Source organism: Phyllobates terribilis, unplaced genomic scaffold (genome assembly GCF_046119375.1).
Source record: "Phyllobates terribilis strain yellow unplaced genomic scaffold, ASM4611937v1 Scaffold_1__5_contigs__length_1240528914, whole genome shotgun sequence".
NCBI classification, from domain to species: domain Eukaryota; kingdom Metazoa; phylum Chordata; class Amphibia; order Anura; family Dendrobatidae; genus Phyllobates; species Phyllobates terribilis.
The window spans coordinates 910,097,753-910,113,589 of NW_027362761.1; the positions used below are offsets into that span (position 1 = coordinate 910,097,753).

A 15,837-nucleotide genomic window follows, 5' to 3' on the forward strand; every position below is an offset into this window, starting at 1 on the left:
ATGCTCGGCCATTGCTCCATTCAGAGATCTCTTCTCTGTGGTTGTGAAGTGAGGAGTTATGGGGGATCAGGATACCATGTTATAGTGATCTCTGGGGATGACATTTAGGTATCAGACATTCTTTGCTGTGATAAAATCTTGTTAAAGGAAATCTGTAACCATGTTTTACTACACCCTTTGAGAGCAGCACAATGTCAGGACAGAGTCCCTGATTCCAGCAGCGTATCATTTATTGGGCTCCTTTCTGCAGTTTTGATAAAATCACAGTTTTATCTGCTGCAAATCGACCTCTTCTCTGAATGCTGAGCTTTGTATAACCCTGCCCCCACCACTGATTGGCAGCTTAATTTGTAAACTGTGCAAAGCTGCTAATCATTTGTGGGAGTAGGATTATACAGAACTCACGAATGTGGAGGACTACATGACAGCCGCTCTACTCGTCCTTTAGTGATAATCTGCTGCTGAGAAAACAATGATTTTATCAAGGCTGCATCAAACAGCCCAGTAAGTGACACATTGCTGGAATCAAGGTCTCTGTCTCTACAGTATGCTGCTCTCAGGTTAGGAGGCAAAACCTGGTGACAGATTCCCTTCTTGTTTTTCTTTTCTTTTTCTAAAACCATTATATCTACTCTTTTTTTTTTTTTTTTTTTTTTGTGCAAATTTTAGATGGGAAAATAGTTTTACCTGGAAATGTTATAAATGTAAGTTTCTACGGGAGATCGTGCAGCTTGCAAGTGGAAAGGATAAAAGGTCCTGACGGTGGTGTCCAAGAACCATTTCACAGTAATCCACATGAAACCACTATTGACAAATCCATTGTGGACTTCAGCAGTTTGGACCTTTCGTTACAGCTTAGCTCACTAGATATTGAGGACCGAAAGGATGTAGCGGTTACCAGTACACCAAGCAAAGCTGAAGGAAACAAACATTGCTTTGCTTCTTCACCTTTAGAAGATCAGAGCATGGGAGAGGCTTCCCAAGAGACGCCTTGGAGTCCTAGCTGCGTCACATCTGGTACCAGCGATGACCATGCTGAAGTGTCTCCACTTACAAAAGCTGGAGTTAGATGTAATACCGATATATTTTATTATATTTCACCTCTAACTCAAGTAAAATGTAAAAGTCCAAAGACACAAGCAGAAGATAATATAAAAACCAAAGTTACCTATGATATGATTGGTGGTTTACAGACCCAACTGAAAGAAATCAGGGAAACAATAGAGCTACCTCTGAAGGAGCCTGAATTGTTCAAGTCCTATGGTAAGTGGTCAGAAATTTGAGAAAATCATGGTATAAATAATAAACCATCTACTTATCTGTAATGAAAACACATCATTTTAAAGAATCACTCTCATCAAAATTTTTATCTTTAATATATTGCAGTCATCACATTATACGGCACTGTGTACTTACAATTGCTCATTTTGCCTCTCTATCCAGATAATTCTTCTCTTTTCCATTAGGTCTATGACATCACGTGATTAAAAAAGGACTAGCTGAATCCTACTAAGCTCCATGTAGAAACAGGAGGTCAACTTTCCCAGTATGACTCATGAGTCACTGCTGAAGTCCCTGGCAGGGAGCACCTGGGTCAGAAGTTGAAGAGGGGAATGATTCATGCAGGGAATAAAGACTTCCTGTTTCTACATAGAGCAGAGAAAAGGGAAGAATTTACAGCATAGAAGGCAATTGTAAGTACACAGTGCTATATAATCTAATGATTGCAAAATATTAAGAGGATAAAAAGTTTGATGCGAGTGCTTCTTTAAAGATGATGCCTGGCATGTCTTTTTTAAGTGAAAATCCTTGAAGGGCTTCTCCAGCATTAGAAAAACATGGATGCTTTCTTCCAAAAATAGTCCCATACCTGTCCAGTGGTTGTTTGTGTATAGCTGCAACACAACCCATGGACCGGGAAGAAAGCAGCCATATTTAACTAATCCTGGGAAATTAATTTAATGTTGCATATTTGTGTTGTGTACCTACAAAGTGTTGTAGATAAATTAACAATTAAAGGGAATCTGTCACCACTTTGGAGTGATCAGACCTCTACTATGGGCATACAGGGTATAGAAAAGTAAATCTATATATACCTGTATGGCCCACAGGTCTGAATGCAGAGAAATGTAGTTTTATTTCCTTGGTTTTTCACAAGCTTGACGTCCCCCGGACGCCAAGCTATCCCCGCCCATCTTCTTATTATTCCACCAATTCCCCGCCTATGTCCACGTTTACCATACCCCCCCCCCCCCGTATGTCACAGGGCACTGTGACGAGCGCTTTTTTTCCCTCACCTCTCGGCGCATGCGCAAGGCGCGGCTCACAGGGGGTGCGCTTTATTTCCTCCCGGGCCCCTTTGGCTGAGCACAGTGCCACAGTTCTCTATTATTCAGGCGCCGGGGAGCCTGCGTAGTTTATTACTACTTCCTATTTTATGACGCTTTGTTTCAGAATTCCTACTCTCCTGAGCATGATTTTGTCACTGTGCACGGTTCTTCTCTCTGCATAGTAACAATGCGCTCCCTTGAAAGAGATAACCTGGCCAGCAGAGACCAGCGCCGTCCCTGCAAAATGATGTCACTTGCGGAGGCGGTGCTGGTCTCTGTTCACTTGTTTTCTTCTTACAATGTGTACTGACAGTGCTCTTTTGCCGGTTCATCACTTCTGATCAGAGCCGGCCAGGGAGCGCATTGTCACACTGCGTTGAAAACAACCGTGCACAGTGACAAGATCCTACTGAGCATCCGTCGGAATGGACAACCGGCGTACGTTCACTAGAGCAGAGACTAGCCTAGTCCCTTTAACTGTAGTCACTGATGACACTTCGATTCAAGGTGGGGGTGTAAGCTGTGGCAGTGACCTCAGCCCTTGCCCCGTGATGATCACTTGTTTGAGTATCCCAGCATACACTGGGATTCTCAAACAAAGTGTCATCGTAAAGGAAGTAGTAGAAAAAAAAATAAAGCAGTTAGAGTAGTGAGGGAAGGATAGGGGCATTTTAATTAAAGTATATTAGTAATCAGATTTGATTATGACATTTAAATAGAGATTTAGGATTGAAAGAAATGTTATTGTTGGATCTCCCCTTTAACATTTGTGTCTACAGATGAGTTGACGGTTGCAAATAAGATGGTAACTTGAAGGAATATGAGTGCTATTCTTACATTATAATTATTCCATGCTTTATTTGGTTCTCCCTGCATTGAATGCATTGTGTTTCAGTAATGGAAACATTCATTTTAGCTGGTATGAATAATATGAAATCCTTTTAATGTCTGTTTGACTACTTCGTTGAGGAACTGTTTATTGATCCTTTTTGTTTAAATTGCAGGAATTCCTCCTCCACGTGGAGTATTACTATATGGGCCTCCAGGGACAGGCAAAACACTGATCGCACGTGCAATCGCTAATGAAGTTGGTGCTCATGTTTCAGTTATTAATGGGCCAGAAATAATGAGCAAGTAAGGGGGTCTTTGATCTTCCGTGGCTTTCTAATTTGCAGAGATGTGTTAGTAATATACAGTAATTTGATGGACTGGCATGTTTGGGACACTAGTTGTCTGGTTGGTTTGTAGGAGTACTAGGGAAATGTTTTTGGAACTTTGGAATTATAAATCATTTTCTAAACCTGGATTTTGTGTTGGATAGTACATAATGGGTGAAGTGTGCTCTATTGTCTACTGGTCTGATAAACTAAAACATTCATATGTTCAACTGGGCCTGTCACCACTCCTGACACCTGTCTTATTACGCGGAAGGAAAAGGATGAGATCCAGCTCACCTGCATGGAGACTGTGCAAACAGTGTGTATATTCCAACTGCGGGACCAAGCACTGGGATAACTAAAAACTTTTAGGCTTTATTAGAAACCCACAATAGCTGGGTGCTTACTTGTAGCATAGGGTAAATGTACTTCCATAAAATCTTAAAAAGCCATACAGACAAGTAATTGGTCTGTATGACAATTTAAGATGACTATTTAAGGATTTTTCTTAGGGTAAATGCGCTATGTTATGACTAAGGACACAGCTATTATTGGTAATGTGCCATCTGTTTTGTTTTTTATTTATTTTCAATTTTGGAACTAAGGCTGAAAGTTTTTACTTATCTCCGTGCTCGATTGCTCCTTCTGAATATATCTTAATAAATACTTACATGCAATAATAATCCTGAGTGAGCGGGGTTAACTGTGAGGGGGCAGGGCGACCTTCAGTCCAATATTGTTTATTACTTGCCACAAATTGTAGCCCAAATCCATTTTAAAGGTAATGTCCGCTCTAAGAAGCAAAGCTTGCAGGCACAATATGTGATTGAAGGCTGCTGAATTGTGACCGTACGATATGTGCACATAGTTCCCCCGTGTTCCCCGTGTGTGTGTGGGCTGTCACAGGGCCACATGTATGTCACTGGCACAGTTGTGGTCTCATACTGACTGGACTCCATTCACTTCTATTGAGAGATGCCAAATGAGACAAATTGGAACATGACCGCAACTAAGCAAATCGCATAGAGTTGGTCAGATGAGCACACGGGTAATCATGACATTATGCACATTGCGTAGGGTCACCATCTGGTAGCCTCCTACAATGACTGCAGGCTTTGCTTCTTAGACTGGATAACCCCTTAAATTTCTGTCTTTAGAACAGACAAAGATCCGTCAAATTTATTAAGAGGTGTGCCACTTCTATAAATCTGATGCTTTTTACTTTACTTCACTGCACTTGAGTTCAAAAGTGATGGATGAAGCACCACTCTTAATAAAGCTCCCCAATATCCTTTAAAAGGGTATTACCACCTTGTGGAGTGGTGCCATATGGCTTGGATGTAGCACCACTTTAAGGTTTGTAGGGATCTGAACTCCAGTATCTCGCTGATCCTGATAATGAATGGGTGTGACCCCCTCCTCCCCCACCCCCGATCCTAGCAATATAACATGTGTATAATATGGTAGTAACCCTTTGAACTAGTTATTGATTCAAAAAAATACTTTTGGGTAGGCTAAGACATTATGATTTTCTTCACTTCTACCAGTGCATTGTCCCTTGGATGAGTCTGCTGCAGTCATGAATAGGTTAATGTGCTTTCCTCTGTAGGTGAGAGGCACTGTACAGATGAATGTGCAGCTAATTCCTGCTACTTGGTAAAGTCCTGTATCATAGTGTTACTAACCTGTAAGCAGATAGCCATGGTCTGACTATGGTAACAGGAAGGCTTCTCTGCTCAGGCCTTCATGCTCTCCCAGGAATGTCTTCAATAATTTGATATCCAGCTCAACAGGAAATCAGAGCAAAGTCCCAAACGCTTGTAGTGATTACAACATCAAGAGAAAAATGTTCAAAAATTGAAGACTTCATAAATGTAAAGATTTTATTAACTTTAGGACAAAAATCAAGTTCAGCGTTACTCACTTTGTAATGGTCTGTAGGTCTCTAATGTTCACTTTTAGGGAATTGAATAAACTGCATTTTCTGTCAAATTTCTAAAAGAAGTCTGTCACCCCCGAAATACAAATGAAACTAATTAAACAATATATTGGGTCTTAGTCCCTGTAAAAATCTTATAGGCAGTAAATATTTAATTGCTGTAATTACTTTTAAAACTTGTTTTATTCCATATGCAGATAAGGAGGCGATGGTGCTCCCTTGGCGTGGCCAAGATCTTGGCGCCCATTTTCACCCCATCAGTTTGTATACTGACTCTGACAGTACTAGCTCTGACCTCTGCATCACAGAATAGGTGAATGTCAGAGCTGATAATGATCTATTATGTGACACACTGAACACAGGAGGAGAACGTAACTATTCCCTTCCGCCCTCTCCTTCTGTGAAGCCGCTCACTACCAGGGCTATGGAGTCGGTAAGCCGAACCTCCTAAATTTCCCTGACCTCCGACTCCACAGCACTGCCCACTACTGAGCATGTACATGAAGTGCAGCCCAGATTCATCTCCACTAACAGTCTAGATCCTTAGATCAGGAACAGAACAGACCTTTATAGGACATTCCATAACTTTCCCAAATTTTTCTGGAAACCTTTACAGCACATCCTGCATTGTACTACTGAACCAATTTATTATATATTTTAGGAGTCAGTCGGTCCATTTTATACCGACTCTGACTCCCCAGCCCTGCTTGCTACACTTCTGGGTGTATCAGTTGTGAAGCGGTGACTGGGATCGTATATGAGGGACATTATATATCCCTCAGAATGTGTACAGAGACCTATTAAACCCATTGAAGTGCATTGGAGTCACAGACACACCTGCGGCTGCAATGCAGGAATGAAGGTGAGCATTGACCTGGTCAGGCTATCTGGCTAAGGCAGATTAGTAAAACCCAGCAGGGCCTTCATTTCTTGGAGGAGGCTACAGGAAGGCAGTGGGGCAACCTCCTCCCTCCAACCTGGGTTTTCTAGTGGCTCTTGCCACAGGTCCTTTAAAAACCCTGCATTAAGGATTAGTGTTGTTCTATGTTGGGACCTGCTAGGAACATAGCAGGAAAGCTCGGCGGGCCTGTGAGTAGCTGAACCCACGCCTGGGAAGGCTCTGCACCCGTCAGGCTCTGAGCGGTCAGCGCGGCCGTTGCCCCCGGCAACCGTTGTTCATGGACTTATGTTAACCCGGCTGCGAACCGGAGGACTTTCTGTTTACCCGTGAGTTGCTGAATAAAAGCTGCTTATGTTGGACTTGCTTGGGTCACTGCCTCAGTTACTGCACGGTGTGAACACCGCCGCCTTACACAGTGTAGCGAGCGGCGGACAATGACAAGAGGCAATGATGAAAAGGGGGCTTGTCTCCACACTGTGCGCGCCATGGACTACTTTACAGTCTGTGTACATGCGCAGGACTGACCAAGCAACTGCTGTCAGTCACCAGTCAGGAGAACTGCTCCGTATGCAAATTGAGGTGGCATAAAGACACAACAAGCACTTGGCCACACCAAGGGTGCACCATTGCCCCCTTATTCACTTACTTTTAAAACTTGTTTTATTTTATAATTACAGCAATTAAACATACATAGCTTATACGATTTTTGTAGATCCCCTATATAACTATTTTTTTAGAATAACTTGCATTTTGAGGGTGACAGACTCCCTTTAATAAAGTAATCAGGCTCTTTCGCATAATCCATGTAATAGGCTTTGTAGCCATTAAATTTCACATTCTCTGAAGCTTCCCTTGCCTATTATTAATAGGTCTACAATGGGTATTCTTATCTTCTGGCATGCCTACAGGATAGGCCATATACTGTATGCATTAGAGATACCTGTGAAACCCTCACCTGTGTAGAGAAGGGAGGTCCAGTGCCTCACAGTCAAGGGGGTCTCTGTCTCTAGAAAGCCTGCTCAGCTTTCTGTAATTGTTATAGACGTCAGTAGAGAAGGTCTCTGGCTAGTGTGGCCACTATGGAAGTCTACATCAGCCTCAACTGAACTGGAATAACACACTTTTGAGAAAAATTGGTTTTCAGATTGCTTCAAACAGCATGTAATGTAAGATGACCAGTTATGTAGGAATATTTCAGGTGGTTGTCAGCTGAATCTCAGTGTTTATGGCGTGAACAATCTTTTGTTCATCATCGTTCAGCTCAACATTACCTATTTATTTCAGGATCATTTCGTGATCATGTCTCTTATGATCAGCCTCATGGTCGTTAATAAAGGTTGTCCAGTTAAAAAAAAACCAACACATTTTCATACCTCGGTTACGGAATTTTAGGTTAAAGAAGTTGTCCATTACTTTATATTACCCCCCAATGTATCCCCCCAGGGCCCCTAAGGATTTTTGTAAATATCTTATGTTGCTGTTTCTGCCTGTGACCGTCCACAGCCTGGCATCCACCATGGAACACAGAAGACACAGACCCCCAGCTGCTGCCAGCACTTGTCGTGACGTCAGCGGATGTCAGAGCCGGCTGCAGCCGGGGGTCACGTGATGCCTGTGAGCGGCCAGCGATAGGCATTATCTGCAACGTAAGGTAATTACAAAAATCCTTAGGGGCCCCAGGGGGATACACTGGGGTGTGCGTAATATAAAGTACTGGACAACCCCTTTAATGGAGGGTAGGCTTCCTGGATTCTCCTCTCCTGGCCGGGGTAAGAACATCTCTCGCCCTGTAGAACCTGTTCTACTCCTCACTGATGTGACTGGGACCTATGCAGTACTATATTACTCCTGTGGTGGTGCTGCAGGGATATTACACACTTGCTGCCTGGTGTTCCCAGAGACCAAGGCTGATCCCTGGGGTCCTGACAGTGGGACTGTTTGTCATCAGCTATTGTCAAGTGACCCTTCTAATAAGCAGGGTTATCCTAATTAGGCTGGTAGTTAGACCCCAGCATTGTAAGCTAGCCATTGGTAAAAGCAGCAGAGGACATTTTTGTCTATCCACTGTGAACTTTCAAAGTACATTCCCATTACTCATATAGGCCTTCAAAATAGTCATGCGTAGACCATGATATAAACTGACAAATAACTAAGCATTCGGTAATTAGGAGCATTCCATTGTATGTAGATTTATTCATTTTCTATTGCAGATTTTACGGAGAGTCAGAGGCCAGGCTGCGTCAGATATTTGCTGAAGCATCACAACGGTAAATAAATCTATGGATGTTTTTTTCTCTTTTTTTTTTTTTTTTTTTTTCTTTTAGAATTTCAATTTTTTTAAAGCACCTAACATATGTAAAAAAAAAATTTCCACATACTTTGTGTTACTGTGCAAAAGACCAGCAGAGAAAGACAAGTATCACTAAATTATGAATATTGTCAGTGGGGATAGAAAAGGATAAAGGTTGTGGAGAAGGGGTCCCAATGAGGGAAGACCCTCTTTTGTATGTATCTGCACCTATAACCTATAAGTCAACTGCCAACCCATTATCCTGCTGGAAACACTTGGCTGGTTCTCCTGGTTGTAAAAGATGTTCGGGTCGTATCTTCAAACAGAAGGCATGAAGCTGGACAATTTCATTGAAGATTAAAGGTTTTTCTATTTTATAAAATAAAATACAATAACCTGAACATTGCATGTATAAAGACTTACTCGAACCACTATGAGTAAACCAAAATATCAAAGGGGATCAGCGGTTTTTTTTTTCTATGTAATATGAGAGCAGCATGATGTAGGGACAGAGACCCTTATTCCAGTGATGTGTCACTTACTAGCCTGTGTTTTGCTGTTTTATTAAAGTCCATGTTTTATTAGCAGGGGATTATCACTAGGGGACTATGTCTAGTGTCACAGAGTCGTCCTCGGAGTATCCATGCCCCCACCACTGATAGGTAGCTCTTCAGCAGCTTTATCAGTGGTATTGGCAGGGTTATACACAGCTCCCTTTAAAGACTTATGGATGCTGGCACGCTTTTTTTCTGTGTAGCTGACAAAGTACATAGACCAAGTCCATTGGTAAATATAATATTGTTATTGTCAGTCCTCACCATTGTATTCTTTTGTAGTCTGCCTTCCATTATATTCATTGATGAACTCGATGCGCTTTGTCCTAAAAGAGAAGGGGCGCAAAATGAAGTGGAGAAAAGGGTGGTAGCATCGTTGCTCACACTTATGGATGGGATTGGCTCGGTAAGACCTGTATATTTTTACTTTGTTTGGTCAGAAAGCCAAATCATATAATTGATCACCAGCAGGGCAGTTTGCGAGGGGTGTGCTGAGTAGCTGCCATTTACGATTACAATAGAGTTAAAGTCCCACCCTTAAACTATACCCACTTTTTGCCCTTATAAACCCTGCTGGTATTTTTTGGTGTAAAAAGAGGTAGCCCTAGGTGCACCACAGCTGAAGTATTAATATAGAATATCAAACACCTAGAGATTACTGTATTTGTATTATATAATATATCTTTGCATTTGACCATCGTACTGCTATAATTCTGCTTTATATTTTGAACGTCTTTTCTTTACTATTTTTTTATTCCCGTGTACCACATTTGTATAATGCATATGTATGTAAAGCACCATGAAATAAATGGCACTATAGTGATAAATAATATGGCGCTGTACTAATCATAATGTATGATAACCTGAAAGAACTTATGTATATTTTATATTGCCACACCACGGTAGGAAGAAAGTCAAGGCCAGCTACTGGTCCTGGGTGCAACCAATCGCCCTCATTCATTGGACCCAGCGTTACGTCGCCCTGGGCGATTTGACAAAGAAATAGAAATTGGTGTCGCCAATGCTCAGGGGCGCCTGGACATCCTTCAACGGATACTCATCAAAGTCCCACATCAGCTGAAAGATGAGGAACTATCAGACTTGGCCAATAGTGCCCATGGCTATGTGGGGGCAGATTTAGCGGCTGTGTGCAAGGAAGCAGGTGAGTGATGTTATGCATGTTGTAGTCTATAAATCGTCTTGACAAGGGTTATCACCCTCATTGTATTTATACATTCAAATATCTCATTTACAATTTTTGTAATTGCAACAAAAATTTAATGTGACGACCTTTGCAGCATTTCTTGGCTCAATACCATTATAACTCATTAAAAAAATATGTTGGGTAAGTTAGGTTATGTTCACTGTTTCTTGAATGCGTCTGCAAAATATGTATATTGTTAAAGCGACTGGCATATGTAAGATCTTTTAAATGGATACATTAATAACTTTGTCATGAAAAAGCTTATAAACAGTTGCCATTGTATTGTATGGGCATCCTTTTAAAGGGGTTGTCCGGTCAAACGATATTGATAACCTATCCATAGGATCGGTCATCTATATAAGATCGTTGGGAGTCTGATACTTGGCACCTTCACTGGTCAGTTGTAAATACCAGATGTAAACCTATTGAATGGAACAGCAGCGCACATCTCCATTCAATGTGTAGCGGACACTGCTGGGTACTGCAGAAAAGCTTCTGTTCAAGAGAACATTTAATGGGAACCTGTCATATCCTGTCTACTATGCAAACTGCCCCCATTGTGTTATTAATGATGCAATGTGCATCACTAACACGCTTTTTTCATTAAAATCGGCACTATAATCATGTGCATAAAGCACTTTATTTATATCATACCTGCTCATTCAGTCATATCGGTGAGATTCATTGCATTTAGTCTGGGTTGGTGCCACTCACTCCATTTGAATTCTGGTACCTGGCTTGTGCTGACATCACCAGTACTCCGCTCTTGCGCAGTGTGTATACTGGCCATCCGCGCTTGTCGATCTGAAAGCCGCGCATGCGCTGTGACGATCGGCTCCCCGCACATGTGCTGTGAAGCTGTGTATAGTTCCCAGGTTCACTGTGTGCGCCCAAAGCCGCTTGTCATTACTTGCAGCTTGTAAACTAAAGTCTCTCATACACATTTGAAGAAAGTCGTTGAAGCCCAGGGATTTTGAAGGGATCGGCCAATTGAGCGTTCAAGTGTATGGGGGTGTCAGTAGAGAGAAGTATTTAAGACATTTATCTAAGGTGTATAGCCTACTTAAATTTGGTGGGTGGCCACACACAGGAGACTCTGCTGGATCAGCGGGGAATTGAAGAGATTGGTACTAGGTTTTCTTTGTTTGTTTCTTTTACGATTTTATTTTAGTTTGGTTTATGACATTTTCTCCTTCTTTCTTTAACAATCAGAGTGTTCCCTTAAACTTTAAATTCTCTTCTGATTATTTATTATGTAGTGGAGAATAAAGAGAGATGAAATTTGTATGGGTATATTGGGATTTAATGAAACTAGAATAAATACAGTAATTGGATTTTACTCGGAGGAATAGACTATGCCTTTCTCCTGAATAAAAAGAGATCAACTTCTTATATCTTTTATAACTGTTCAGAATGTCAGCCCCGTTTAATTGAGTTACATGACTGAGAGCAGATTGTATGTAGTAACACCCTTCACGTGGATTCTTGTCCTTCTAGTTGGTATATTGGAGACATATACAGCAGAGTTCAGCTTGCAGGACACACATCTGCTTCTCCACAATGCTGTATTAATTTCCAGAACTGATTCATCGGCCCTCTGCCCCTAAGCAGGATATTAATCTCCTGAAGCGTGCATGAATTCTAATGTCTTGAGAAAGAGATAAGCCTTGTTTTTTTCTAAACCGCTAGGATATGTTAATAATCGAGCCGAGAACAAGCTGCGGAGATCACTGGTTGGCAATCTAGGTTTCCTAATATAGGGATTTATTGCGACCGTGGCCTTCTAAGGCAACCTGCGCAGCTGCATCAGGGTGAATGTAAATACAGGCTGATTTCTTCAAGAAGGGGATTCATGTGATTTGTTTAGAGTGGAAGGAAGTATTTAGTTTGTAATGCTTAAAATTAATCTTCAATATCCGCACGATCTGCACACCATTTTGGCGTGCTGTTCTAAAACACTGGGCCTCTGATGTGATAGCATCATGGGGGCCAGAAGGGTTTGAAGGCATTGTTTAAAGAGTAAGACTAGACAGTGAAAGTTTAATTGAATCCAGACAGGACTGAATTATCTGAAGGTTTATTATCATTTTAAGGAAGGAGGGGGGTGACTGCAACAGGAAAATGAATTGCTAAACAAAGTTTTTCTTTCCTTGTCTATGTATCCTTGTGGAGATACAAATGCGTCCTCAAGAAATGAGAACATTAAAATATTCTGGCATATCAAGTCATTGTGGTATGCCTGCCTTTTGTTATAAGGAAGTGTTCACCTGGATGCCAATTTATCTGCTTCACAAGCCTCTAATAATGTACAAAAATGTTTTCACTCAACGGTGGGAAGCAGATCTTTAGTAGAAGTGAGAAAATGAAACACAAAGTTTATTAAAAGTGTTGCACAACTTTCCACGTTATGTGGGATACGTGCCTTTTGTTAAACAGCTTCAAATATGGTTTAATAGGCACATAATCTGAGCACTGATCTAGAGATGAAGCTGATTAGTGTTTTTGCCCACTGCAGTACCTCTTTCATAGCCCCTATACAGCATGATGCCCTCTACATACAGTATGATACCCCACAGCACTCCCTTCCCATAGTATAATGTTCCCACAGCCCCCTAAACAGTATGATGAAGCCCACTCATACAGTATTATGGACCCCACACACAGTACGATGGACCCCACAAAACCACACACAGTATGATAGACCCTCACAGCCATCTATAACACTGCTGGGTGTGGACTCACTGTACCACGGGCTGGGCTTACCTGGGAGGGGCGTAACTAAGTGACTATCGGGTATTCGCTAGAACCTCTCATGATGAGGATAAGCTTGGCTGCCAGTAGTCACCAGGTACCACTCCAAGGCCGTCCCCGGGTCTGCATCAGCTGACCGGAAGGTCAGAGGCACTGTATGAGGTATAGAGACGCAAAATAGAGGTGTAGTCAGGCAGTCCGAAGTTTGGAAAGGCATCACAGGATCAGTGAGCATAACCGAGATCAGGCAGGACAGGGAAGCGGAATACTGAGGAAAGCATAATCATTAATCAACTTTCGGGCCAGGAGTGATGGGAGTAGCTGTCAATTATAGGCCCTGCTGGCACGGGATAGGCTGGGAAACCTAATCTCTGCAGGACACAGCAGGGGTAAACTCCTGCAGAGACTGGCCATGCGCCCTTGAGTCTAGATGTTAGCCACATGCAGGTGGTGCTTGAAGCAGAATCAGCAGGACGGCCAGATATGAGAAGAAACCGCATGGGGAGGCCTGAAGGTCACCGCGGTGACACCACCATAATGTATGATGGCTCCCACAGCCCCCCACATAAAGTATGATGCCTTCCAAAGCTCCCCTCGACACATTATGATGGCCTCCACAGTCCCACACACAGTATGATGTCTCCCACACAGTATGATGTCCCACACACAGTATGATGGCCCTCCCATAATGACCCATGCAGTATGATGACTCTTCTCAACCCCCATACAGTATGATGGCCCTTCACAGCCCCCCATACTGTCTGACATCCGCATAGGGCTCTGCCAATAATAAAAAAAAAGCTTACCTTGTTAGTCCCAACAAGCTTCTCCATTCTTCACGCCATTTACAGCAGGTGAGATATAGTGAAGTCATCACGCCTGCTGCAAGAGTGAGAAGTCAGTCTCACAGGGTGAATGATGGCATCGAGAGCCAATTTCTCCCTGTTCCATCATTATATTCAACTTTGTCTGTGCCCTGAGAACACAGATCCTGTTGAATTGAAATGGCCAGTGTTACAGGGCTGGGAAGAGGTGCTGCTCAGCACTGGGTCCCCCCCCCCAGCAAACGGTCTTCATAGCAGTCGCATGGTCTGGGCAGCAAGACTGTGTGTGTGTGATTCCCCACATGTAGTTGTCATGTCAGAGAGGATAGGAAAACAGTTCAGAAGCAGGGGTCCGTAAGTGCAAACATTGCACTCTGTAGATATCTCTGGGTCTCGCATTTACCAGGAGGATTGTATCCAATGACCCCTGTTTGGCACTCCAAAAAGGAATATATGTTGAAAAGGTGGATGTCTATACACGTGACTTTCTCTGTTATACTGTAGTTATGAAATGGTAGGTTGTTGGCACAACACCCATGGAGAAAAGTATCCAAAAGGTGTGATTCTTAGAAGTGATGTTGCTATGTAAATCAAAGAGAAGCTAACAGGCACCAATCTCTTAACACACCTATTTCAGTCAATAGTCCCATGCATCGGAGTATTTAGCCCCTTGCAAAACACTTGAGGTGGTGCTGTGTGAAGTAAAAAACTGTGCAAAATCCAAGAAGAACGAAAACAGCACTCACCAGTGGATACCGGCGTAAAATCCTTTAATCCGGATTCGACATACAGAGAGTGGACAGTGGCTGGTGTGGAGTGGACGACGGCCGTTTCGCACACTGACTGTGCTTCTGCGGGACCTGTAGAAGCACAGTCAGTACGCGAAACGGCTGTCGTCTGCTGAATCTGCTGGTGGCATTTATTTAACCTTAGGTTGGTATGGCCAGTCTCAGCAGGAATTTAACCCTGCTGGATCCTGCAGAGATTAGGTTCCCCGGAATATCCCGTGCTAGCAGGGCCTTTATTCGGCATCTGCGCCTACTACTCCTCGCCCGAACGTTGGTTCCTGCTCTGGTAGCACATGTGTATGCATTCTTCTGTATTCTGCTTCCCATTAACAACCCGGCCTGTTTACCAATCTTCCCTGACCTCTGTTTCTGACCTCAACTACTTTTACTGATCATGTGCTGGCTGCCCCGACCTCGGACTGTCTGACTACACCTCTGTCTCATCCCTCTCTACCTTGTACCCGTGCCTCTGACCTTCCGGTCAGCTACTGCAAACCCAGGGACTGCCTTGGAGTGCTACCTGGTGACTACCTGCGGCAAAACCTATCCTCACCATCAGAGGCTCTAGCAAATATCCGGTACTCGCTTAGCTATGCCGCTCCAAGATAAGCCTGGCCTGTGGCACAGTGGGTCCACACCCAGCAGTGTTACAATGCAAGGCTTGCATGCATCTGCACGACTCTGGCAACCAATGCCATCAAGCTTCTTCTGCACAGGGTTTATGCTGATGTTAATACCAGTGGAGGTTTGGAACTTTGCAGTTATCAGCAAAGCATTGGTAACTTTTATGCACTATGCACCTCAGCACTCGGTGACCCCAATCTGTAACTTTACATGGTCTGACATTTTCTTGCTGTGGTTCCTTGCTCTTTTCAATAATACCACTCACAGTTGATCATGTTACAAAGGTGGCATCCTATCACAGTACCATGCTCACATTCAGTGAGCTCTTAGAAATGACCTATTGTTTTACAAATGGTAGTAAAGGCAGACAACATGGCTGAGTGCTGGATTTATTAAAACGGGGCAATGAGAATGAAAAACCTGAATTTGGTGACTAAGAGATGTATTCTTTTACTTTTCTCCAACTAGAGTGTAT

The 15,837-nt window shown here is 42.8% G+C and overlaps 1 protein-coding gene across 2 annotated transcripts in view; it reads left to right on the top strand.

The window, feature by feature from the left end:
* Nucleotides 1-15,837, top strand: part of AFG2A (AFG2 AAA ATPase homolog A) — a 521,034-nt gene that overhangs the window by 46,818 nt on the left and 458,379 nt on the right. For both annotated transcript variants that reach the window (XM_073641378.1, XM_073641387.1), the window contains exons 5-9: nt 670-1,263; nt 3,335-3,464; nt 8,538-8,594; nt 9,454-9,577; nt 10,078-10,333. In XM_073641378.1, the coding sequence (XP_073497479.1) occupies nt 670-1,263; nt 3,335-3,464; nt 8,538-8,594; nt 9,454-9,577; nt 10,078-10,333 (1,161 nt within the window). The remainder of the gene's footprint in view (nt 1-669; nt 1,264-3,334; nt 3,465-8,537; nt 8,595-9,453; nt 9,578-10,077; nt 10,334-15,837) is intronic.